Consider the following 27,133-nt stretch of genomic DNA (forward strand, 5'->3'; position numbering starts at 1 on the left):
CCATGCCCATAAATTGAACTGGTGAGCGATTCTGCCAAATGTGTGATGTGTACTTTATTGCATTTTGTTTACTGTATTGGCAGGAATCATTCTGCAGTTAGATTTGCAGTGTTTAGCATCGGCCTAGCAACCAGTGGGACTCACGTAAGGACAAGCTCATTGCTTTGAGTCCTGAGCTTGTTTCACAAACTTCAATTTCTGTTTGTAAATGATTTGATCATTCTTAGGAGTGTGCTTCAGCAGTTTGTATCAGTGAGTTTTGTGGCAAACGTTGTCTTGTTGGTTACGTTTTTGTTGTTTATTCATTTGTATTTCTAACAATCTAACTCCTGTAAATCATTAAACTTTTGGTTTTTTTTCAGAAAAACCGATCGACTACTATTCACCAGGTAAAAGAGTACATGCTCATGTGTGACTGCTGTTGATGTCCTGATGATAATTTTAACAGTTCATACTGCTCCAAAATCTGGCATTATGTGTCCAGGCATGTGCACAGATTCTTCAAATGGACTGAACTGCTGGTAAAGTCGAGCTCACGAGGAATGTGTTAGTGCACCCTCTTGTTGTCATGGGCTTGTTACCATACAGTCACGAGATCACTTCCAGTGTTCTGGCGATAGACTGTGTGATAGACTGCAATGAATCTAAATTTTAAGTAGTCGCTTAGTGGTCCAACTGGCAGAAAGTTTGTGTCTGAGGCAAAGTGTGTTCAAATTCCAATCCAGGATACACAGGTACCAACCCAGTTTTAAATAAAAGTCAGGAAATTCAGCATTGATGTCAGCAAAGTCAGACCCAGCTCTGTCAAATGGCAGGATATTGTGAAAGTTGTCCCACAGCACAAGCATGTCACATAGTCATACTCAAAGAATCACACCATTCAGCCAAAATCCCAGATTTCGCCATCAGCAGTAGGGTATGACCACATCAGGTGCTGTCCCAATCGCAGGATGATCCACAGTACGTGGAAACACACTGCTATCAGGTTAGGAGTTCATGGCCATTGAACCTGTGAGCAATGACTCTGAATCCCTTAAAGAGTGACAGCATGAGCTCAGATTATAAAAAAGAACCGTGTTATAAGTTATTGAGACCATAACATCTCAGCTGGTGTACCACTCCCACTTGTTTAACAACACTTGGCAGTTGCACAACTTACTGACTGGTTAGGGAACTGTAATGTCCATGACGTAGAATATCAGAATCACTGACCAATGCCCACAAGTCACATCTGCTAGACTGGACGTGCATGAGGTGGTGGGAAAATGAGCAAGGGAGTAAAAAGCTACTTGTGCTCTTTGTCACCTTGCCTGCTGATACAGGTACCCCAGTCAATCTCTGTAATGTTAAAGAGAGTCAAGTGTGCAGTCATTGCTAAGAAATATATCATCTTTTCATAGTGCGGATATGCAACGTCATGTTGTGTTGCACTTGCAACAAAGTGAATTACATAGGTTCAGAACAGATAGTGTGAAAGGTGCCTGATAAATGTAGATTTTCCTTAATTCATGCTATCTTCTGTGTACTTGGAGAGAGGTAGAGTGCATGGATATCAAAGCATTAGGACTCTTCCAAATTCCTGACCCAGTATGCAGTGTCATGTTCTGAATAATTGAAGCAAAATTTACCTAACAATTAATGGTCCCCATCGCAAAATGTCAGTATATTAGTGTAAATTGGCACTGTTGGCGTCCTATGACTTGCTAATACAAGGATCACCTCCAATCCTCTGATTCTTGAGTGTAAATTATATTAATTATTTGCCATGTTTTTTCAAAATTTCTCTGTCAATTTCATTCACACTCAGGTTAGGGCTCATTGATACTTTTTGCTATTTCTCTGGCAACTGTGCATGTGTGCCAAACATCTGGCAACGGATCAGTGGTGACTCCACATGTATTCACATTCAATAACATTGACCGGTGATTCAAAACATATCCCAGTAAAGGAATGATGTGTGCTTTAATATCTTTGCTTCATTACTTTGGTCGAAAATCTTCCTGGTCCAGAATGAGGCCCACTTTGCGTCATTGCAGTGACCAGTGTTTCAGAAGTTGCCTAGATTTGTTCTTCCACTCACTCATAACTGTCTTTCACCTTCAGATTTGTGGCTTATTTGTCACTGGATGTAAATATTATTGAGCTTAAACAAAATGGCTTTTTTATGTTTTCAAACATATGTAAATACCAGGTGGTATCCCTTCAGTTCAATATTAATTCTAGTTCCTTTCATCTTTTCCAGAGAAACCCACTTGGTATTATACACCAGGTAACAAAATACATAATTGTAAATGTATATGCTTGATTCCTTTGCATTCTCACTTGCCCGCATATTATTACCTTGTCTAAGATCCTTATTCCGACAGAGTTCTATGCATGGAAACTTGAAGAGCAAAACTTTTCTGTTCCAATTGCTCGCTTAACGACTACACTTCAAAACACTTAATCAGCTTGAAATCACTGCAGAATTTTGCCTTGAAACAAACGATGCCTTATAAATGCGTGTCAGTCATTCTATGTTCACAACACATTTTGAGAATTTGAAGAGCTTCTGACTGCTTGGTTTTAAATGGTCCATACTGCTCCAATATCTGGCCTTGTGTATGCAGGCATGTGCACAGATTCTTCAAATGGTCTGAACTGCTGACAAAGTAGAGCTCACGAGGAATGTGTTAATACACTCTCTTGTAGTCGTGGGCTTGTTACCATACAGTCACAGTGTACTGGCCCTTGAGAGGGAGTACTTCAAATGTTGTGCTTTACTTTCGCAACTGGATTAAGATCAGTTTGGAATCTCTGTTGTTTCTTTGGGTGCACTGCCAGTTTACACCAACATTACCGTCAGCAGTCAGTATTTGCATGTTGTAAATTTCATTAGAGTCACCATGCCCATAAATTGAACTGATGAGCGATTCTGCCAAATGTGAGATGTGTACTTTATTGCATTTTGTTTATTGTATTGGCAGGAATCATTCTGCAGTTAGATTTGCAGTGTTTAGCATCGGCATAACAACCAGCGGGACTCACATAAGGACAAGATCATTGCTTTGAGTCACTGAGCTTGTCTCACACACTTCAGTTTCTGTTTGTATATGGTTTGACCATTCTTAGGAGAGAGCCTCAGCAGTTTGTATCAGTGCATTTTGTGGCAAACGTTGTTTTGTTGTTTCTGTTTTTGTTTATTCATTTATATTTCAAACAATCTATATCCTGTAAATCATTCAACTTCTAATTGTTTTTTTTCCAGAAAAACCGATCGACTACTATCCACCAGGTAAAAGAGTCCATGCATATGTGTGAATCCTGTTGATATCCTGATGATAATCCTTGTGTGTAAGATTGCAATGAATCTAAATTTTAAGGTGTCGCTAGTTGTCCAACTGACAGAAATTTTGGGTCTGAGGCAAAGTGTGTTCAAATTCCAATTCAGGACACACAGGTACCAATACAGCTTTAAATAAAAGTCTGGAAATTCAGCATTGGCGTCAGCAAAGTCAGACCCAGCTCTGTCAAATGTGTGCTGTTCACTTCAGCACCATCTGGAGACTGGCAGGATATTGAAAAAGTTGTCCCACAGCACAAGCACATCACATAGTCACACTCAAAGAAACGTACCATTCAGCCAACTTCCCAGATTTCACCATCAGTAGTAAATTATGACGACATCAGGTCCTGTCCCAATCGCAGGATGATCCACAGCTCTTGGAAACATGCTGCTATGAGATCAGGAGGTCATGGCCATTGAAGTCATGAGCAATGACTGTGAATCCCTTAAAGCGTGACAGTATGAGGTCAAATTATAAAAAGTACCATCTTGTAAGTTATTGAGTCCATAATATCTCCGCTGATGTACCCGTACCTCTTGTTGAATAACACTTGGCAGTTGCACAACTTGAGGACTGGTTAGGGAACTTCAATGTCCATGATGTAGAATATCAGAACTACAGATCAAAGCCCACAAGTCACATCTGCTAGACTGGGTGTTCATGATGTGGTGAGAAAATGAGCAAGGGAGTAAAAAGCTACTTAGTATCAGAGATTCATCGAGATGTGCAGCATGGAAACAAACTCTTCGGTCCAACTCGTCCATGACGTCCTGATATCCCAACCCAATCTTGTCCCACCTGTCATCACCTGGCTCATATCCTTCCAAATTTTTCCTATTCATATACCCATCCAGATGCCTTTTATATGTCTTAATTGTTCCACCCTGTGGCAGCTCATTCCATACATGTACCACCCTCTGTATGAACAAGCTGCCCTTATGTCTCTTTTATATCCTTCCCCTCTCACCCTTAACCTATGCCCTCGTGTTTTCGACTCCCCCACCGCAGGAAAGAGACTTTGTCTACTTAATCAATCTCTGCCCCTCATGATTTTATAAACCTCTGTAAGGTCACACTTCAGCCTCCAACCGCTGCAGGAAAAATAACGCCAGCCTATTCAACCTCTCGCTATATACCTCAACTCCTTCAACATCTCCTACCCTTGGTCAACTTCCCTGCTGATACACATGCTTCACTCAAACACAGTAATATTGAAAGAGTCAAGTATACAGTTATTGCTAAGAACTATATCTTTTTGTCACAGTGCAGATATGCAACGTCATGTTGTGTTGCACTTGCAACAAACTGAATTACATAGGTTTAGAACAGATTGCGTGAAAGGTACCTGATAAATGTAGATTTTCCTTAATTCATGCTATCTTCTGTGGAGAGAGGCAGAATGTATGGATATCAAAGCATTAGGACTCTTCCAAATACCTGACCCAGTATGCAGTGTCATGCTCTGAATAATTGAAGCAATATTTACATCATAATTAATGCTCTCCATAGCAAAATGTCAGATAGACAGTGTAAATTGTTGGCATCCTGTGACCTGCTGTTACAAGGATCATCTCCAAACCTCTGATGCTTGAATGTAAATTATATTTATTATTTGTCATGTTTTTCAAAATTTCCCTGTCAATTTTATTCACACTCAGGTTAGGACCCATTGATACTTCACCATATTTCTCTGGCTTCTGTGTGTTTGTGCCAAACATCTGGCAACAGATCAGTGGTGATTTCGCATGTATTTACACTCAATAACATTGACCGGTGGTTCAAAACACATTCCACTAAAGGAATGGTGTGTGCGTTAATGTCCTTGCTTCATTACTTTGATCGAAAATCTTCCTGGTCCACAATGAGGCCCACTTTGCATCATCTCCGTGACCAGTGTTTCAGAAGCTGCCTAGATTAATTCATTCAGTCACTCAGAACTGTTGCTCACCTTCAGATTTGTAGCTTAATTGTCCAGTCAAGGACTACGTATTGGCTGTGTATATTATAGAGTTTGACTAAATACCTTTTTTAATTGTTTCTTTATTTTCTTTAAACATATGTACATGTCAGATAGCATCCCTTCAGTTCAATATTGATTCTAGTTCCATTCATCTTTTCCAGAGAAACCCAGTGACTACTATCCACCAGGTAAAAGAGTACATGTTCATTTCTGACTGCTGTTGATATCCTGATGATGGTACTTGTGTGTAAGACTGCAATGAATCTAAATTTTAAGGTCTCCCCTGTGGTCCAACTGGCAGATATTTTGTGTCAGAAGCAAAGTGTGTTGAAATTGCAGCCCAGGACAACATGTACTAATCCAGTTTTAAATAAAAGTCAGGAAATTCAGAACTGACGTCAGCAAAGTCAGACCCAGCTCTGTCAAATGTGTACAGTTCACTTCAGTACCATCTGGAGATGGCGGGATATTGAGAAAGTTGTCCCACAGCACAAGCACGTCAGGTAATCACACCCAAAGAATCATACCATTCAGCCAACTTCCCAGACCTCACTATCAGCGGTAAGGTATGACCATATCAGGTGCTGTCCCAATCGCAGTACGTGGAAACATGCTGCTATGAGGTCGGGAAGTCATGGCCATTGAAGTTGTGAGCAATGACTGTGAATCCCTGAAAGAATGACAGCATGAAGTCAAATTATAAAAAAAAACTGTGTTATAAGTTATTGAGAGCATAATATCTCATCTGATGTGCCAGTGCCCCTTGTTAAACAACACTAGGAAGTTACACAACTTGCAGACTGTTTAGGGAACTTCAGTGTCCATGACGTAGAATATCAGAATCACTGACCGAAGCCCACAATTCACAGCTGCTAGACTGGAAGTTCATGATGTGGTGAGAAAATGAACAAAGGTGTAAAAATCTACTTGTGCTTTTTGTCAACTTGCCTGCTGATACAGTTACCTCAGTCAATCTTAGTAAAGTTGAGAGAGTCAAGTGTACAGTCATTGCTAAGAAATATATATTTTTGTCTTAGTGCGGATATGGAACATCATTTGTTTTGCACTTGCAGCAAACTGAGTTACATAGCTTCAGAATAGATAGTGTGAAAGGTGCCTGCTTAATGTTGATTCTTCTTAATTCGTGCTATCTTCTGTATACTTGAAGAGAGGCAGAATGCATGGATATCAAAGCATAGGACTCTTCCAAATATCTGACCCAGTATGCAGCATCATATTCTGAATAATTGAAGCAATATTTACATAATAGTTAATGCTCCCCATAGCAAAATATCAGTCGGACAGTGCATATTGGTACTGTTGGCATCCTGTGACCTGCTGATACAAGGATCACCTCCAATCCTCTGATGCTCGAGTGTAAATTATATTAATTATTTATCATGTTTTTTCTAAATTTCCTCGTGAATTTCATTCACAGTCAGGTAAGGACCCATTGATACTTTACCCTATTTCTCTGGCTTCTGTGTGTTTTATGCCAAACCACTGACAAGAGATCAGTGGTGACTCAGCATGCATTCACATTCAATAACATTGACCCCTGATTCAAAATATACTCTCGTAAAGTAATGATGTGTGCTTTATTAACTTCGGTTCGTTACTTTGATTGAAAATCTTCCTAGTCCAGAATGAGGCTCACTTTGCAACTTCACAGTGGTTACTGTGTTTCACAGACAACCTGGTTTATTTCATTCAGTCACTCAAAACTGTTCTTCTCCTTCAGATTCGTAGCTTAAGTGACCAATCTGGGACCAGGCATCCACTGTCTGTTTTATGGAATCCCAACCGTGTGGAATCAGGCCATTAGGCCCAATACTCCCATACCCACCTCTGAAGAGTTACCCACCCAGACTTTGCCTATCCTATTGCTGTACATTTACCCCTGACTAATGCACCTGTCCGAAACATCCCTAACGCTATAGGCAATTTAGCATGGCCAATTCACCTCACCTGCACATCTTTCAATTGTGGGACGAAACAGGAACACCTGGAGAAATCCCACGCAAACATGGGGAGAATATGCCAAGTCCACCTGTATGTGGATGTAGGTTTGCTTGCTGAGCTGGAAAGTTCATTTTCAGATGTTTCGCCATCATACTAGGTAACATTTTCAGTGAGCCCCGAACGACGTGCTGGCGGTGTGGCCAACTTTGTATTTATAGGTTTGTGTTTCCTTGGGTTGTTGATGTCATTTCCTATGATGACATAATTTCCTATGGTGATGTCATTTCCTGTTCTTTTTCTCAATGGACGGTAAATGGGATCTAAGTCAATGTATTTGTCTACGTCTATGTATTATAGACTCAACCTTTCTTCATAAGACCCGCTGTGCAGTCCAGGCAGCATCCTGGTAAATCTCCCCCGCTCTCTAAAGCTTCTACATCCTTCCTATAATGAGGCAACCAGAGCTGAACGCAATATTCCAAGTATGGTCAACATAACCTCGCGGCTCATAAACTGAAACCCCATGTTAATGAAAGCCAACACACCAAATGAACTTATTCTGCATAATTCAAAATGGAGGATGGGAAAAATTTCTGACTGTAACAGGCTGCTCATTTTTCGAGGTATTTTAGGTGTTGGAGATGATGTCCTTGAATTCCAGGAGCAGCAATTAATCTTTTATATGCTGTTGCATTGTTTGAAACTTTGGAGAAAAAAAAACGTCAAAACAACAGCACTTTTAAAAGGGAGAGGAACAGACAAAGGCAGCACAGGGTGAGGTCGGTGCAGAAGAGAGAGAGAGAAAGAAACCCACACAGCTCCCTGACACAGCAGTGAACCTACGCAGTTGCCTTTGCTGTTTAATTCATGTATCACTGGAAAATTATCAAACAGTAAAATTCACAACTGATTGTGGAGGAACCTGTTTGGGACCAGCCACAGCACAGAGACAGATAAGTGAATAGTTTTTAAGTGTGGCCTTGGGGCATAGCTGTGAGTCTAGGTAAAAACAGGGACTGCAGATGCTGGAAACCAGAGTCTAGATTAGAGTGGTGCTAGAAAAGCACAGGGTGATACGTCAGAGAGGAGGGTGGAATGGATAGGTGAAAAGGAAGATGGGCAGGTAGGACAGGTTATGAGGGCGGTGCTGAGCTGGAAGTTTGGAGCTGGGGTAAGGTGGGGGAAGGGGAAATGAGGAAACTGGTGAAATCCACATTGATGCCATGGGGTTGAAGTGTTCCGAGGCAGAAGATGAGGCATTCTTCCTCCAGGTGTCGGGTGGTGAGGGAGTGGCGGTGGAGAAGACCCAGGACCTGCATGTCCTCGGCAGAGTTGGAGGGGCAGTTGAAATGTTGGGCCACAGGGCAGCGGGGTTAAAGAGGTCAACCTGAGACTGGTACAGTTGAGAAAAGAAGTGAGTTGAACAGTCAGGGCAGGCAGGGACAAAGCAGATAACAAGGCAGGATTGATAAATTAAACTGCATTTATTTCAATGCAAGAGGCCTAACAGGGAAGGCAGATGAACTCAGGGCATAGTTAGGAACGTAGGATATCACAGCAATTACAGAAAGAAACCTCAGGGATAAACAGTACTGGCAGCTTAATGTTCCAGGATACAACATGCTACAGCAAGGACAGAAAGGGAGGCAAAAGAGGAGGGGGAGTGGCGTTTTTGATAAGGGAGAGCATTACAGTTAAACTGATGGAGGATATTCCTGGAAATACATCCAGGGAAGTTATTTGGGTGCAACTGAGAAATAAGACAGGGATGATCACATTATTGGGATTGTATTATCGACCCCCTAACAGTCAGAGGAAAATTGAGAAAAGAATTTGTAAGGAGATCTCAGTTAGCTGTAAGAATAATTAGGTGGTTATGGTAGGGGTTTTTAACTTTCCAAACATCGACTGGGACTGCTATAGTGTTAAGGGTTTAGATGGAGATTTGTTTAGCATGTACAAGAAAAAATTCTGATTCAGTATGTGGATGTATCAACTAGAGAGGGTGCAAAACTTGACCTACTCTTAGGAAATAAGGCAGTGCAGGTGACTGAAGTGTCAGTGAGGGAGCACTTTGGGACCTGTGACTGTAATTCTATTAGATTTAAAATAGTGATGGAAAAAGATAGACCAGATCTAAAAGTTGAAGTTCTAAGTTGGAGGAAGGCCAATTTTGACGATATTAGGCAAGAACTTTCAAAAGATTGGGGGCAGATGTTCGCAGGTAAAGGGATGGCTGGAAAATGAGAAGCCTTCAGAAGTGAGATAACAAGAGCGCAGAGACTGTATATTCCTGTTAGGATGAAAGGAAAGGCTGGTAGGTATAGGGAATGCTGGATGACAAAGAAAATTGAGGGTTTGGTTAAGAAAAAGAAGGAAGCGTATGTGAGGTATAGACAGGATAGATCGAGTGAATCCATAGAAGAGTATAAAGGCATGAGGAGTATACTTAAGAGGGAAATCAGGAGGGCAAAAAGGGAACATGAGATAGCTTTGGCAAATAGAGTTAAGTTTAGAGAATCCAAAGGGATTTTAGATAAATGTGAGGTGGTGCATTTTGGGAAAGTGAATCTTAGCAGGACTTATACACTTAATGGTAAAGTCCTCGGGAGTGTTGCTGAACAAAGAGACCTTGGAGTGCAGGTTCTTAGCTCCTTGAAAGTAGAGTCACAGGGAAATAGGATAGTGAAGAAGGTTTTTGATGTGCTTTCTTTTATTGGTCAGAGTATTGAGTACAGGAGTTGGGAGGTCATGTTGCAGCTGTACAGGACATTTTTTGGGCCACTTTTGGAATATTGCGTGCAATTCTGGTTTCCTTCCTATCGGAAGGATGGTGTGAAGCTTGAAAGGGTTCAGAAAAGATTTACAAGGATGTTGCCAGGGTTGGAGAATTTGAGCTATGGGGAGAGGTTGAATAGACTAAGCTGTTTTCTCTGGACAAAAGGGAAACTCAGGAGAGAATAGGGCCCCTCAAAGATCAGCAAGGCGGCCTTTGTGTGGAGCCGCAGGAAATGGGGGAGAGACTAAATGAGTATTTTGCAATAGTATTTACTGAGGAAAAGGACTTGGAAGATATAGAATGTAGGGAAATAGATGGTGACATCTTGAAAAATGTCCATATTACAGAGAAGGAATTGCTGGATGTCTTGAAACATATAAAAGTCGATAAATCCCAAGGGCCTGATCAGGTGTATCTTAGAACTCTCTGGGAGTCTAAGGAAGTGATTGCTGGGCCTCTTGCTGAGATATTTGTATCATCTATTGTCACAGGTGAAGTGATAGAAGACTGGAGATTGGCTAACATGGTGCCACTATTTAAGAAAGATAGTAAGGACAAGCAAGGGAACTATAGACCAGTGAGCCTGATGTCGGTGATGGGCAAGTTGTTGGAGGGAATCCTGAGGGACAGGATGTACATGTGTTTGGAAAGGCAAGGACTGATTAGGGATAGTCAACATAGCTTTGTGCGTGGGAAATCACGTCTCACAAACTTGATTGAGTTTTTTGAAGAAGTAACAAAGAGGATTGATGAGGGCAAAGTGGTAGATGTGATCTATGTGGACTTCAGTCAGGCGTTCGACAAAGTACCCCATTGGAGACAGGTTAGCAAGGTTAGATCTCACAAAAAACAGGGAGAACTAGCCATTTGGATACAGAACTGTCTCAAAGGCAGAAGATAGAGGGTGGTGGTGGAGGGTTGTTTTTCAGACTGGAGGCCTGTGACCAGGGGAGTGCGACAAGGATCATTCCTGGTGCCACTAATTTTCGTCATTTATATAAATGATTTGGATGTGAGCTTAAGAGGTACAGTTAGTAAGTTTGCAGATGACATCAAATTTGGAGGTGTAGTTGACAGCGAAGAAGATTACCTCAGATTACAACGGGATCTTGATCAGATAAGCCAATGGGCAGATGGAGTTTAATTTAGATAAATGTGAGGTGGTGCATTTTGGGAAAGCGAATCTTAGCAGGACTTATACACTTAATGGTAACGTCCTCGGGAGTGTTGCTGAACAAAGAGACCGTGGAGTGCAGGTTCTTAGCTCCTTGAAAGTAGAGTCGCAGGCAAATAGGATAGTGAAGAAGACATTTGATGTGCTTTCCTTTATTGGTCAGAGTATTGAGTACAGGAGTTGGGAGGTCATGTTGCAGCTGTACAGGACATTTGTTAGGCCACTTTTGGAATATTGCGTGCAATTCTGGTTTCCTTCCTATCGGAAGGATGGTGTGAAGCTTGAAAGGGTTCAAAAAAGATTTACAAGGATGTTGCCAGGGTTGGAGAATTTGAACTATGGGGAGAGGTTGAATAGACTAGGGCTGTTTTCCCTGGAGCATCGAAGGCTGAGGGGTGACCTTATAGATGTTTATAAAATCATGAGGAGCATGGATAGGGTAAGTAGACAAGGTCTTTTCCCTGGGGGGGGGGGGTGGGGGGGGGGGGTGAATTTATACTTGCTGAATTACATTTTATTTTGCTGAAAAACTGCTTGAATTCATGTAAGATTATGTAAGTCTGTTTTTTAGATTAGAATCACCCTTCTAGCTCTCCTAAGTCCATTCTTCTGGATGTTTCAAATCTTTTGACATCCAAAGTTCCTTCACCCGACCATCCCTTCCTTGCTTTAGCGGGACAAAACTATCCAGCATTTGCACCAAGTGCTTCTTAAACAATCTCCACATTTCTGTCATGCATTTCCCTGAGAATATATGTTCCCAGTTTTTGCTCCACAGTTCCTGCTTAATAGAATTGTCATCCCCTCTCCCCAATTAAAGACTTTTCCATAGTATCTGCTCCAATCCCTCTCCATGACTATAGTAAAGATCAGGGAGTTATGATCACTATCACCAAAGTGCCAGCAGCAAACCCAATGTGGCCTCCATTCGAGTCGGCCTATCTACATATTGAGTCAGGATTCCTTCCTGGATACACCTGACAAAATCTGCTCCATCCAAACTATTTGCAACTAAGGAGTTTCCAATCTATATTAGGGAAGTCGAAGTCACTCATGACAACAACCCTGTTACTTCTGCACTTTTCCAACATCTGCCAACCAATCTGCTCCTCTGTGTCTCTGTTGCTACTGGGGGCACTATAGAAAATTCCCAATAAAGTAATGGCTCCTTTCCTGTATCTGACTTACACCCATACTGACTCTGTAGGCAAACCCTCCGTTTCTGCAACTGTGATACTATCCCTGATTAGCAATACCATTCCCCCACCTCTTTTACCTCCCACCCTATTCCTTTTGAAGCTTCGACCCCCAGAACATCCAACAACCATTCCTGCCCCTGTGATATCCAAGTCTCCATAATACCACAACATCATAGCTCCACATACTGATCCATGCTCTAAGTTCATCATTCTTATTCCTGACATTTCTTCCATTAAAATAGACATACTTCAACCTATCACACTGAATGTAACTTTGCCCTATCAACTGTCTATCCTTCCTCACGTACTCTCTGCATGCTGTAACTGCCTTTTCACCAACTACCCCATCCTCTGATCTGTAGCTAGTTTAAACCCTCCTGAAGTGCTCTGGCAAACCCCCTGCCCCCTATTGGTGCCCCTCTTGTTCAGGTGCAACCCATCCTCCTTGTATATGTCCCACCTTCCCCAGAAGGTATCCCAATGATCCACATATCTGAAGCCCTCACTCCTACATCATGTATTCAGCTGCACTCGCTCTCTGTTCCAAGCCTCACTAGCCCATGGCACCATTAGTAATCCTGAGATTACTACTCTGCCTTCTAGCTTCCAACCTAACTCCCTATATTCACTTTTCAGGTCCTCATCCCTTTTCTGAGCTATGTCATTGGTACTGATGTGTAACACAACTTCTGGCTGCTCACCCTCCCCTTATAGACTTGATCTGAGACATTCCTGATCCTGGCACCCGGGAGGCAACATACCATCTGGGAATCTCGTTTCCGGCCACAGAATCTCCTGTCTGTACTTCTAAACAGTGAATCTCCTATTGCTATCACTCTCCTATTCTGCCCCTTCCCTTCTGAATCACAGAGCCAGGCTCAGTGCCAGAGACCTGACCATTGTGGCTTTCAATGGTAGGTTTCCCCCATTCCCCGCAACAGTATCCAAAGCGGTGTACTTATTATTGAAGGGAACAGCCACAGGGGATCTTTGCACTGTCTGCCTATTCCTTTTCCCTCTCCTGATGGTCACCCAGCTACCTTTACCCTGTAACATAGGTGGGACTACATCCCTATAACTCCTCTCTATTACCCCCTCAGCCTCCCAAATGATCCAAAGTTCATCCAGCTCCAGCTCCCTAACATGGTCTGTGAGGAGCTGGAGTTGGGTGCACTTCTCGAAGGTGAAGTCAGCAGAGACACTAGTGGTGATCCTTACCTCCCACATCAGTGAGGAGCATGCACCTGGCCTCCGTTATAACCCCCCTGCTCTAAGTTGCTAAAATAGATTTTAAAAATCTTTACCTTACCAACCCCCCACATTTTTTTTAGGTTAGAGGAGGACAGGTGGGAGACACTACACGTATAGTGTTTCAGGTTTACCCACTGTCCGAATATATTAGTTCACTTACCCAGCACTCCCTGTGTCTGCTTCTGCTCCTGTTCAACTTTCGTTTCGCCAATTCACAAGGTAAGTATTTTATCTTCAAATTTACCTTCCCAGTTGCCCCCGGCCGGCTCTGTCACAACTCCCGCTGCTGAAATGGAGGCCACTGATTCACAAGGTAAGTACTTACTTCATGAGTACTCTTGAAAATGCTTCACTAAATTGAGTAAGATCTTTATTCTGTCTGATTTCTGTGCAAGAAAGCTTGCATGGAAAAAAAATTGTCTGTTGCATTTGCTCACTTAACGAATGTGACTACACTTCAAAACACTTAAAAAAACAGTTGAAACCACAGGAGGATTTTGCCTTGACACAAACGGTGCCTTATAAATGCATGTCAGTCATTCTATATTAACACTCAAAGAGCTAATGACTACCTGAATTTCAATGGAACAGACTGCTCTCAGTACCTGGCCATGTGTACACACACATATGTGCACAGATTCTTGAAAAGGGCTGACCTCCTGACAAAGCTGAACTCACAAGGGATGTGTCACTGGGCACCCTTGGTACCATATAGTCACAGATTTAGTTTCCATGCACTGGCCTTTGCGAAGGATTACTTCAAATATTTTGCATGAATTACACAGTTGGATCAAGATCAGTTTACAGTTTCTGCTGTTTCTTTGGTAGCACTGCAAGATTACGCTGAAATTACTGTCAGCAATCAATGTTTTCATGTTGTAAATTTCATTACAATGGCCATGCCCTTATATTAAACTGGTATGTGATTCTTCTAAATGTGTAATGTGCATTTTGCTCCATTTTGTTTGTTGTGTTGACAGGAATCATTCTGCAGTTAGATTTGCATTTGTTTAACTTCAGCATAGCAACCAGTGGGACTCACGTAAGGACAAGATCATTGCTTTGAGTCACTGAGCTTGTTTCACAAACTTCAGTTTCTGTTTGTAATTGGTTTGACCGTTCTTAGGAGTGTAACTCAGCAGTTTGTGTCAGTGTGTTTTCTGGCAAAAGCTTTCTTGTTGTTTCTGTTTTGTTGTTTATACATTTGTATTTCAAACAACGTCTGTCCTTTTAATGATTAAAGTTTGAATTGTTCTTTTCCAGAAAACCTGACCGTCTACTATCCACCAGGTAAAAGAGTACATGCTCATGTGTGACTGCTGTTGATGTCCTGATGATGATACTTTTGTGTAAGACTGCAATTAATCAAAATTTTAAGGTGTCACGTGTGGTCCAAGTGGCAGAAATTTTGTGTCTGAGGCAAAGTGTGTTTAAATTGCAGCCCAGGACACACAGGTACCAACCCAGTTTTAAATAAAAGTCAGGAAATTCAGCATTGGCGTCAGCAGTCAGATCCCAGCTCTGTCAAATGTGCACAGTTCACTTCAGCACCATCTGGAGACTGGCGGGATATTGAGAAAGTTGTCCCACAGCACAAGCACATCACATAGTCACACTCAAAGAAACATACCATTCAGCCAACATCCCAGATTTCGCCATCAGCAATAAAGTATGACCATATCAGGTCCTGTCCCCATTTTAGGATGATCGACAGTACGTGGAAACATGCTGCCATGAAGTCAGGAGGTCATGGCCATTGAAGTCATGAGCAATGTCTGTGAATCCCTTAAAGAGTGACAGCATGAGGTCAAAATATACAAAGAACCATCTTAACATTATTGAGACCATACTATCTTAGCTGATGTACCAGTGGCCCTTGTCACACAACTCTTGGAAGTTGCATAACTTACAGACTGGTTCGGAAACTTCAGTGTCCATGACGTAGAATATCAAAATGTGGAGGAGCCAGTGTTGGACTGGAGTGAACAAAGTTAAAAATCACACTTCACCAGTTTATAGTCCAAAAGATTTATTTGGAAGCACTGGCTTTCACAACCACCTGATGAAGGAGCAGTGCTCCGAAAGCCAGTGCTTCCAAACAAACCTGTTCAACTATAACCTAGTGTTGTCTGATTTTTTAAAGTATATTTTTATTAGATTACCTACAGTGTGGAAACAGGCCATTTGATCCAACAAATTCACACCGACCCTCCGAAGAGTAATCCACCTAGACCCAATTCTCTCTTACTAATGCACTATGAGCAATTTAGCATAGCCAATTCACCTGGCCTGCACATCTTTGGATTGTGGGAGGAAACCCTCGCAGACATGGGGAGAATGTGCAAATTCCACACACACAGTCGCCCGAGGCTGGGATTGAACCTTGGTCCCTAGTGCTGTGAGGCAGCAGTGCTAGCCGCTGTGCCACCGTTGAAAAATAGATTTTTTAATATTACAACAATTACAAAGCAATATAATTTAAAACAGTACAAAGAACAAGAAAAAATAAAACCAAATTGCACTCATGTACAAATGTATAAGTCTATATACATATATAGAAAACCTAACTAAATGCATAAATGAATAATAACTAAGAACTAACAACTAACTAATAAATAATGATAATCATAATAATAATATGTCTCAGTGAGACAAAACACTGGCTCTCTGTCATCGAGAGCATTAATTTACACATACTCATACTTTCACAGCTCCCCGCCTGTATTAGATGCATAAAACCCAAATGTTACGGTTATATAAACGCCCTTATTACTGTTGCAGCCAGATCTATGTCCAGGCAGGCCAGAGAAGGCCACCATGTCTTATAAAAATTCTCAGTTTTATGATGCACCATACTTGTAAGGAAAATCAAAGGGATATGCTTCATAACTATCTTACACCAACCCAACAAACTCAGGGGATTTTCAGACACCTAATCTAATGGAACTTTCTTTCTTGTGCAAAAAATAAGGATGTTGAAAAGTTTTTTTCGTATGCGCATCTACAGGGAATACAGTGGTCAGGCAAGAAGAGGAGAAATCAGGTCCATCTCCACCCTTGTCCCCAAGATCCTCTCGCCTGCACCTATCACAGCGCTCCTGTATGTTTGGAGCCTGCAGCAGAACCAGAGGCAATGAGTAAGAGTTCCCATACTTGCTTTGCACTTGGAACACATTGAAGATGCTCCTGGTTTAAATTTTGATAAACAATCTGGAGTCAAGTGGACCCTGTGGAGAATCTTCAACTGTAAAGCATGGGTCCTGTTGCAGATAGATATTTGAATTCTCCCAAATATCTTCTCATGTCTCTGAGGAGATCTCGACGCCCAAATGCCTTTCCCACACCCTGCAAAGCCATTTGATCTCGTCTGAAGGGCCGCCCCCCAACAGGTGAATTGGAGTGCTGACAGGAAGTGTGTTCTTAGCACTGAACACCCTCTTCTCTCTATTAGATCTGTAGGAATTAGTTAAAAGTGTCCTTTTTTGAATGAAATCCCTAATTTGAAAAAAAAGAGTGATTTGTGCTAGATAGCTCATATTTCTGAGCTAATTGGTCAAATGACATCATTGTGGCCCCCTCAAATAAATCACCCATGCAAGATATACCCTCGCTGCCCAAAGTTTAAATCCTGAGTCCACAATCCCCAGTTGAAAACCCAGCATACCTACTACAGGTGTAAAAAAAATGTTTTGGTAATATTGCCTTTACTCTGCTGCATTGCCCTCCATGCTTTAACAGTATTAATAGCTATTGGATTGTGGCAATATTCCTTAAACTGTCCTCATTTTGTCCAGGAATAGCAAGCCAGTAAGGGGGCACCTTGCATGAGAAGTTTCAATATCTAACCATATTGAAAGAGGATCCCCACAAGCCCAGTCACTCATATAAGATAAAAGCAAGATGAGTTGATAGTTTTTAATGTCCAGGAGATCCACTCCCCCCAGTCTGTGAGGCAGTTGCAATTTAGCTAACTTAATATAGGACTGCTTATAATGCCAGACAAAAGAGCTGAACCAGCCGTTCAGTCTCCTGAACACTTGCCTAATGAAAATCAAGGGGAGAATTCGCATAGGGTACAATAGACGGGAGAGAATGTTCATTTTAGTGAGGGCTATCTAACCTAACCAAGAAACTGGAAGCACCTCACATCGTTGAAGGGCTTGTTTGATTTTGTCAAATAAATGAACAAAATTAGCTTTAAACAGCCGATCAAACACTCAAATAATTAAAATAACCAAATAAAGAAAAACCCCCATGACCACTTACAAGGGAATAGAGATTTGCCTTCAAAACCTTGTATTTTTGTAAGACCACGTATAGGCATGGCCTCTGATTTTGCAAAATTGATCTTGTAACCCAAAAAGGTGCCAAACGAATTGATACATTGTATCAGACAAGGCACTAAAATTGCTGGGTTTGACAAAAAGATGAGGACATTGTCCACATACAACGAAATCTTATGTGGTTTTGACCGCACTTCTGGAGCCAATATATTAGGATATCTACGAATAGCCATCTGCCAGCAGCTCGATCAGCTGCCCTGAGGTTATTAAAATTGCTTGATCGCACACCATTGGTGACAACCCTGGCGAGAGGGTCACAATAGAGAATCTTCACCCATCTTATAAAGGTTTCGCCCAAGCCAAACTGCTCTAGAGTATAAAAAAGATACAGCGACTCAGCCTGGTCAAATGCCTTCTCTGCATCTAGTGAGATCACCAATCCCTCTACAGACAGTTGTTGAAACACTTTAATTACATTAAGCAACCTCCTAACATATAAAGCCCATCTGGTCCTCTTTAATAATAGAAGGTAACACAGTTTTCAGCTTTAATGCAAGAGTCTTGGAAAGCATTTTAAAATCAACATTAAAAGTGAAATGGGCCTACAAGAAGCAAAGTCTCCTGGGCTTTCCGTTTTTTAAGAATAAAATAGATATTGGCCTCTCTTAGAGGTGGTGGGAAGCGTTCATGACTGTATGAGTCATTAAACAAGTTGAGCATCGGTCCTGACAGTATGTTTATAAATCTTTAATAAATTTCACTGGGAGGTCTGTCAGGACAAAGCGCCTTTCCACTCTGAAGATACTTCACAGCCTCCTGCACCTCTTGCTGTGATAAGGGGACATTGAGAAAAGAGTCTTGTTTGGGGATTACACTCGGAAGCTCCAGATTCTTGAAAAAGACTCCATCCGAGCCCGCCCATCCTCACAACATTAGACCGGTACAATTCAAAATAAAATTTCTGAAATGCCGCATTGTTCTTTTTAGAATCACAGGTTAGGTTTCCAGCACCTTCCCTGATCGGCATAATGGACTGGGAGGCACTCTTTTTCCTGGCAAGATACGCTAAGTATTTGCCCGGTTTGTCACCATGCTCAAACAGCCTTTGTTTTGCAAAACGAAGCTCCTTCTTTGCTGTCTGCATGAGCATGGAGTTCAATGCAGACCAAAGTGCTGTGATCCTCTGTAGCTTAGTCAACAAGAGCCTGTCAGAGTAAGCCTTCTCGGCTGCCTTCAACCGTGCTTCGAGCAAATGTTGTTGCTCACCCTTCTGCCGCTTCCTACTGGCAGAGTAGGAAATAACTAACCCCCAGCATAGGCTTTGGCAGTTTCCCAAAGAACGGACAGGCTACCAGCCAAACTTGGAATAATGTCTAGAAATGCCCTGAATTCATTAGAGAAATACTCTACAAACATACTGTCCTTGAGGACATAGGGATCCATTCACCAGTGTCTCGGACTTGCTACAGCGTTTTTAATCTTAACCAACAAGTACATTGGAGCATGATTGGAAATGGCAATATTACCAATTGTACAATTCGCCACAAAGTCCACGTTTGCCACAGGGGTTAAAGAAAAATCAATCCTATCGTGAGACTTATGTGGATTGGAAGAAAAAAGTGAAATCCCCGTGTGTAGGGTGGAACGCATCCAGACGTCCACCAACTCTAACTCCACACACAAATCCACTAACTACTTGGTTTGTAAAGGAGGTATTGGGGGCCGTTGGGCAATCTGTCTACCGCGGGATCCATAAGATCATTAAAATATCCCCCGATGATGTTATGCTAAGACTAATCAATTTAGAGAATGCATCTACCAGAAATTTGAGGGGGTAGACCAGGGGACAGTACATATTTAAAGTACCATATTCTTCCACAAATATCAGGGCTCTAAGGATTGCGAACCTCCCATGTGTGTCTTTAACACAGTTAAATTCCTCCTAACCAATATGGCTGCTCCCCTACTCCTAGTTTTAAAAGATGAAAAGTAAACTTGATCAAAGCCATTTTGCTGCAATTTCAAATATTCTGTATCCTCCAAGTGCGTCTCCTGCAATAAGGCAATATCCACCTTTTCCTTTCTAAGACTCGAGAGTACCTTTTTCCTCTTAATTGGGAGTGACTCCCCTTGATATTCCAGGTACGCCATTTAAAAGAGTCATTAGCCATAACCTTCTACAGTAGTGTTTAGACTTCAGAGGGGAAGAATTCGAATTACAAATCGCTGAGCCTTAATGAAAGAAAATTCACAGAACATAAAAACTACACAAACTAAATCCACTACAGTTAACAAACCTACACAACTATCAAAAACCAAAAAATAAAACAACATATAAAACGCCAATGGCACTGGATAGGGGAGTTCACCCCCTGCCCAAAGGGGACACCTACCTACACACCCCAAAACCCAACTTCCCACCCTGCTGTCAACACAGCAACTGAGGCATTTAAATACCTGAACTGGTCTTATATTGCCCATAAATCAGCGTCTAGCCATCCCAACCATTTTCTTTCCTCCTAGCTAGAGTCACACCACAAACACAAGCAACAAAAGGGAAACACAAAAAAGAATAACAATGTGAACAAACAAGTTAAAAGTAAATAGTAAGATAATCCAAAGCACTGCCAGGTACCTTAGAGAGTAATGGATCCTGAGCTCCTTCAGTATTTTCTTAATGCCATCATAAGATTTCCTTTTCTGGATCACCGCCACTGAGAGGTCCTGGAGAAACATGATCCTAGAGCCCTCATAAACTAAGGTGTTCGGATCCTTCCCTGGAATCTGAAAGCTTCCACAATTCTCTGCTTGTCTTTATAATTATGGAACCACATCATGATAGGGCGAGGACATTAGTCCAGACCCTGCCTCCCTGCCGTGACCCGGTAAGCCCTCTCAATCTGCAGACTTCCCATTTTAGCTTTCAAGTTAAGGAATGTTGACAGATAATCCTCAATAAATTCCACTGATCACTCACCTTCCTTCCTCTCCGGCAGACCAACGAACTGAATATTTTTCCTCCTGCCCCTTTTCTCAAGATCATTGACCTGGTCAAACGAATTATGGACCTGCATTCCAGGGCCTGGATCCTATCCTTAGAGGACTCAGTCTCGGCTTCTACCACTGTGATCCTACATTCAACCTTGCCCAATCTTTTCCCGAGGTTTCCCAGCTGCAGCTCATGCTTATGCAGCATAATAGAGATCAGGTCCAGTTTCTTTTCAATTTGCTTACTTATCATTTTAGATTTTTTTTTAGATTACTTACAGTGTGGAAACAGGCCCTTCGGCCCAACAAGTCCACACCGACCCGTTGAAGCACAACCCACCCAGACCCATTCCCCTACATTTACCCCTTCACCTAACACTACGGGCACTTTAGCATGGCCAATTCACCTAACCTGCACATTTTTGGACTGTGGGAGGAAACCCACGCAGACACGGGGAGAATATGCAAACTCCACATAGAGAGTCACCTGAGGCGGGAATTGAACCGGGGTCTCTGGCGCTGTGAGGCAGCAGTGCTAGCCACTGTGCCACCGTGCCGCCCACTTCGTCAACTCCGATACCTGGGCCTGGTAAGAAATTGATTCCAAAGCTCCTGTAGGTTGGGCCACAGCCCAGGCTGTGGGCAAGACTGCTACCTTGTTAGGTATCCCTGGATGGCAAGAATGCAGGTAAGTGAATTCTTACAACTTTCTAGGACTCTGTGATTTTTTCAGAGTCCTATAATGCCACAATGACCTGGTTAGTGTGGGTTAGGGCTTTGTCCTGCCTTTGTCCCACCTTGGGTAGCACGGCGGCTCAGTGGTTAGCACTGCTGCCTCACAGCGCTAGGGACCCAGGTTTGATTCCAGCCTCGGGCGACAGTCTGTTTGCACATTCTCCTTGTGTTTTCGTGGGTTTTCTCCGGGTGATCCGGTTTCCTCCCACAATCTAAAGATGTGCAGGTTAGGGGAATTGGCCATGCTAAATTGTCTATTATGTCCAGGGAAGTGTGAATTAGGTGCATTAGTCAGGGGTAAATGTAGAGTAATAGAGTAGGGAAATGGGTCTGGGTGGCAAAAACTTCGGAGGGTCAATGTGGAATTGTTGGGCTGAAGGGCCTGTTTCTACACTGTAGGAATTCTAAGTCTACGTGATGCGGTGCGGAACTCTGCAAAGTGATCTTCCTAGATTGCCGCAATCTTCGATCCCCCGTTGTGTGATTTTTAACTTTGTACAATACCAGAATTACTGGCCAAATCCGGCTAGTCAAATCAGCTAGATTTGGACTGCATGATGTGGTGGAAAAATGAGAACGGGAGTAAAAAGCTACTGTACTCTTGTCAACTGATGCATGTACCTCAACCCATCTCAGTAACATTGTTGGAGACAAGTGGACAGTCATTGCTAAGTAATATATCCCTTTGTCATAGTGCGGCTGTGCAGCATCATGTTGTGTTGCACTTGTAGCATGCTGAATTGCATAGGTACAGAACAGTGCCTGATAAGTGTAGATTCTTCTTAATTCATGCTATTATCTCTGCACTTGGAGAGAGGCAGAATCAAAGGATTAGTACTCTTCCAGATTCCTGACCCAGTGTGCAGTGTCATGTTTACACAATGATTAATGCTCCCCACACCAAGATGTCAGAAGGACAGTGCAAATTGGCACTGTTGGCATCCTCTCACTTGCTGATATAAGGATCATCTCCAATCCCTGGATGCATGAAATTATATTCATTGTTTGTCATGGTTTATCAAAGTTTCACTATGAATTTCATTCACACTCCACTAAGGACATACTCTATTTCTCTGGCTTACATCTGTTTGTGCCAAACTTCTGGCAAGTGATCATTGGTGACACTGCATGAATTCACATTCAATAACAATGACCACTGATTCAAAATATATTCCCACTAAGGAATGGTGTGTACTTTGATATCTTTGATTCATTACTTTGATCGAAAACCTTCCTGGTCCAGAATGAGGCCAACTTAGCACCATTACAGTGACGACTGTGTTTCACAAACGGCCTACATTAGCTCATTCAGTCATCAAAAGTGTTCTTCACCGTCAGATTCGTAGTTTAATTGTCCAATTAGGGACAAGTCACTGCCTGTATGTATTATAGACTTCGATCTAATTAGTTTTTTTTAGTGTTTTATTTCTGTTTTTAAACATATGTATATGTCAGATAGCATCTCTTCAGTTCAATATTGATTCCAGTTTCATTGATCTTTTCCAGTGAAACCCAGTGACAACTATCCACCAGATGACAAAATGCATGATCGTAAATGGATATGTTTGATTCCCTTGCATTCACACTTATCCCGATAGTTTTGATTAGTTGAAATGTCAGTGTCAGCTGTGGCTCAGTGTGAACTCATCTTTGGGGAAAAGTGTACACTTTAAATTTTCGCTTGAGGTCTGGATTGTCAAAGTATAGTTGGCATGTAGTGGTCAGAGAGTGCAAAGTACTTGCCTCTCCATTAAAAAAAATTCACGTAGCTCCCTCTAGGTCAAGCTATTAGATCCTGAAGCATTTCTGAATCTTTGAGGTCAATTATTTTTACACATTTATTTGTTATTTATCCCAAGGTATACTTGTGTAAAACAGACAATATGTTTATCCTCACATTTTTATTTATGCGAGCTTGCATTGCACCATTGGCCATTTCAATTGCCCAATTACTTCATGCGTACTCTTGAAACTGCTTCACTGACTTGACTAAGATCTTTATTCTGACAGATTTCTATGCATGGCAAAAATTGTCTGTTGCATTTACTCATGTAAAGAATGTGACGACACGTCAAATCACTTAATCAGCTTGAAATCACAAGACGATTTTGGCTTGACACAAATGGTGCCTTATAAATGCACATCAGTCATTCCATGTTAACGGCGCACTTTGAGAACCTGAAGAGCTGCTGACTGCCTGAATCTCAACAGAATATACTACATCCAGTAGTTGGCCATTGTGCGCACGTATGTGTACAGATTCTTCAAATGGGCTGAACTCCTGACAAAGCAGAACTCACAGGAATGTGTCAGTGGACACCCTTGTAGTCGTAGGCTTGGCACTACACAGTCACTGGATCACTTTCTGTACATTGACCCTTGAGAGGGATTACTTCAAATGTTTTGCTTGAATTTCACAGTTGGATCAAAGCGAGTTTACTGTATCTGCTATTTCTTGGGAGCACTGCCAACATTACTGTCAGTAATCAGTGTTCTCTTGTAAATTTCATTACATTAGCCATACCTGTATATTGAACTGGTATGTGATTCTACTAAATGTGTGATGTGCATTTTGCTACATTTTGTTTGTTACATTGACAGGAATCATTCTGCAGTTAGATTTGCATGTGTTTAACTTCAGCATAGCAACCAGTGGGACTCACGTAAGGACAAGATCATTGCTTTGAGTCACTGAGCTTGTTTCACAAACTTCAGTTTCTGTTTGTAAATGGTTTGACCATTCTTAGAAGCGTGCCTCAGCAGTTTGTATCAGTGAGTTTTGTGGCAAACATTGTCTTGGTGTTTCTGTTTTTGTTGTTTATACATTTGTATTTCAAACAATCTGAATCCTGTTAATGATTAAAGTTTTAATTGTTCTTTTCCAGAAAAAACAACCGTCTACTATCCACCAGGTAAAAGACTACATGCTCATATGTAACTGCTGTTGATGTCCTGATGATGATCCTTGTCTGTAAGACTGCAATTAATCTAAATTTTAAGGTGTCACCTGTGGTCCAACTGGCAGAAATTTTGTGTCTGAGGCAGAGTGTGTTCAAATTCCAGTCCAGGACACACAGGTACCAACCCTGTTTTAAATAAAAGTAAGAAATTCAGCATTGGCATCAGCAAAGTCAGACCCAGCTCTGTCAAGTGTGTACAGTTCACTTCAGTGCCATCTGGTGACTGGCGGGTTATTGAGAAAGTTGTCCCACAGCACAAGCACGTCGCGTAGTCATACTCAAAGAATCATACAATTTAGCCAACATTCCAGACCTCACCATCAGCAGTAAGGTATGATCACATTAGTTCCTGTCCCATTCACAGGTTGGATTCACAAGACAAACAAACGTGCTGCTATGAGGTCAGGAGGTCATGGCCATTGAAGTCTTGAGCAATGACTGAAGCCCTTGAATAGTCACAGCATGAGGTCAAAATATAAAAAGAACCATTTTATAATTATTGAGACTGCAATATCTCAACTGATGAATCAGTGCCCCTTGTTAAACAACACCTGGAAGCTGCGCAACTTGCAGACTGGTTAGGGAACTTCAATATCCATAATGTAGAATATCAGAACTACTGGTCAAATCTGCTAGATGTGGCCTGCATTATATAGGTAGGAAATGAACACGGGAGTAAAATGCTACTTGAGCTCTTTGTCAACTTGCCTTTTGATGCAGATTACTCAATGTCAGTAATGTTGGGAGAGACAGGTGTATAGTCATTGTTAAGAAATATATCCTTTTATCATAGCGCTGGCATGCAGCATCATGTTGTGTTGCACTTTGCAGCATGCTGAATTGCATTGGTTTAGAACAGATAGCGTGAAAAGCGCCTGATAAGTGTAGATTCTTCTTAATTCATTCTATCTTCTGTGTACTTGGAAAGAGGCAGAATGCCTGCATATTAAAGGGTTAGGGTTGTTCCAGATACCTGACCCAGTGTGCACTGTCATGTCTTGAATAATTGAAACAATGTTTACATAATAATTAATGCTCCCAATAGCAAAATATGAGAAGGACTGTGTAAATTGGCACTATTGGCATCCTGTGACCAGCTGATACAAGGATCATCTCCAATCTTCTGCTGCTTGAGCAGAAATTATATTTATTATTTGTCATTTTCTTTCAAAATTTCATTGAATTTCATTCACACTCAGGTCAGGACCCATCGATACTTTATCCTGTTGTGGACCATGTTAGACCCCCTGAACACATTTCCAGAAAGTAGCCCAGTTGTTTTAACCAGGTGTGAAGTGGATATTCCAGGAATGATGCAGCTGGCCCAACCATTTAGTTTAAAACAAAACCAGATTTATTTGCAAGATTACCAAATGAAGCATACCAAAAATGTACAGAATATCGAATAACCTAACCTATCCTGAGTCAAAATGGGTGGAAGTCAGTAACACAGTTATTGTTATGGGTGACTTCAACTCCCCCAATATTGTTTGCAACCTCCTTAGTATAGACAGTCTAGATGGAGACGATTTTGTCAGATGTGTCCAGGAAGGATTCTTGACTCAATAAGTATATAGGCTGACTGGGGGAGGTCATATTGGATTTGGTGTGAGGCAATGAGCCAGGCCAGGTGTCAAATCTCTCGGTGGGAGAGCATTTCGGTGACAGTTACCACAACCCTGCATTACCTTTACCATAGTCATGGAGAGATATAGGAACAGACAGTATGGGGAGGAATTTAATTGGGGTAGGGGAAATTATACTGCAATTAGACAGCAGCTGTGGAGTATAAACTGGGAACAATTGTTCTACGGGAAAGGCACAACAGAAATGTGGAGGCTGTTTAAGGGGCACTTGTTGCAAGTGTTGGATAACTTTACCTCACTGAGGCAGGCAAGGAATGGTAAGGTGAAGGAGCCATGAATGACAAAAAAGAGGAGCTACTCGTCAAGAGGAAGAAGGAAGCTTACTTGAGGAAGCAAGGATCTTGCACAGCTTTTGAGGAATACAGGGTAGCAGTAGGAGGGAGTACGAGAAGGCCTTGGTGAGAAGGATTAGGGAAAACCCAAAACATGAAGAATAAGAGAATGATCAGAGAGAGGGTAAGGCTGATCAGGGATAGTGGAGGGACTTGCGCCTGGAGCCTGAAGAGGTAAGGGAGGCCCTAAATGAGATTTTCACTTCAGTATTCACATAGAGAAAGGGACCTTGTTGATGGTGAGAATACTGTGGACCAGGTTGATAGGCTTGAACAGATTGATATTTAGAACATGGATGTGCTGGAAATTCTGGGAAACATCAAGATAGATAAGTCCTCAGGACCGGACCAGATATATCCAATGTTACTACAGGAAGCAAGGAATGAGATCCTGCACTACAACCCTTCAAACTTACACCTTTTCAATACTGTTTTTACGACCTCTGGGGGAAAAAAAGCCAAGGACAGCAGAACCTTGTTAAAGGAATAGCATCGTCACACTTGCCCACCCCACCCCCACAAACAAAAATGAGCCATC

The 27,133-nt window shown here is 41.9% G+C and overlaps 1 protein-coding gene across 1 annotated transcript in view; it reads left to right on the forward strand.

The window, feature by feature from the left end:
• Window positions 1-27,133, forward strand: part of LOC122558126 — a 112,209-nt gene that overhangs the window by 6,714 nt on the left and 78,362 nt on the right. The window contains exons 4-9 of the mRNA XM_043706444.1: window positions 363-389; window positions 2,243-2,269; window positions 3,248-3,274; window positions 5,448-5,474; window positions 14,915-14,941; window positions 24,543-24,569. Coding sequence (XP_043562379.1) covers window positions 363-389; window positions 2,243-2,269; window positions 3,248-3,274; window positions 5,448-5,474; window positions 14,915-14,941; window positions 24,543-24,569 — 162 coding nt within the window. The remainder of the gene's footprint in view (window positions 1-362; window positions 390-2,242; window positions 2,270-3,247; window positions 3,275-5,447; window positions 5,475-14,914; window positions 14,942-24,542; window positions 24,570-27,133) is intronic.

Source organism: Chiloscyllium plagiosum, chromosome 16 (assembly GCF_004010195.1).
Source record: "Chiloscyllium plagiosum isolate BGI_BamShark_2017 chromosome 16, ASM401019v2, whole genome shotgun sequence".
Classification (NCBI taxonomy): Eukaryota; Metazoa; Chordata; class Chondrichthyes; order Orectolobiformes; family Hemiscylliidae; genus Chiloscyllium; species Chiloscyllium plagiosum.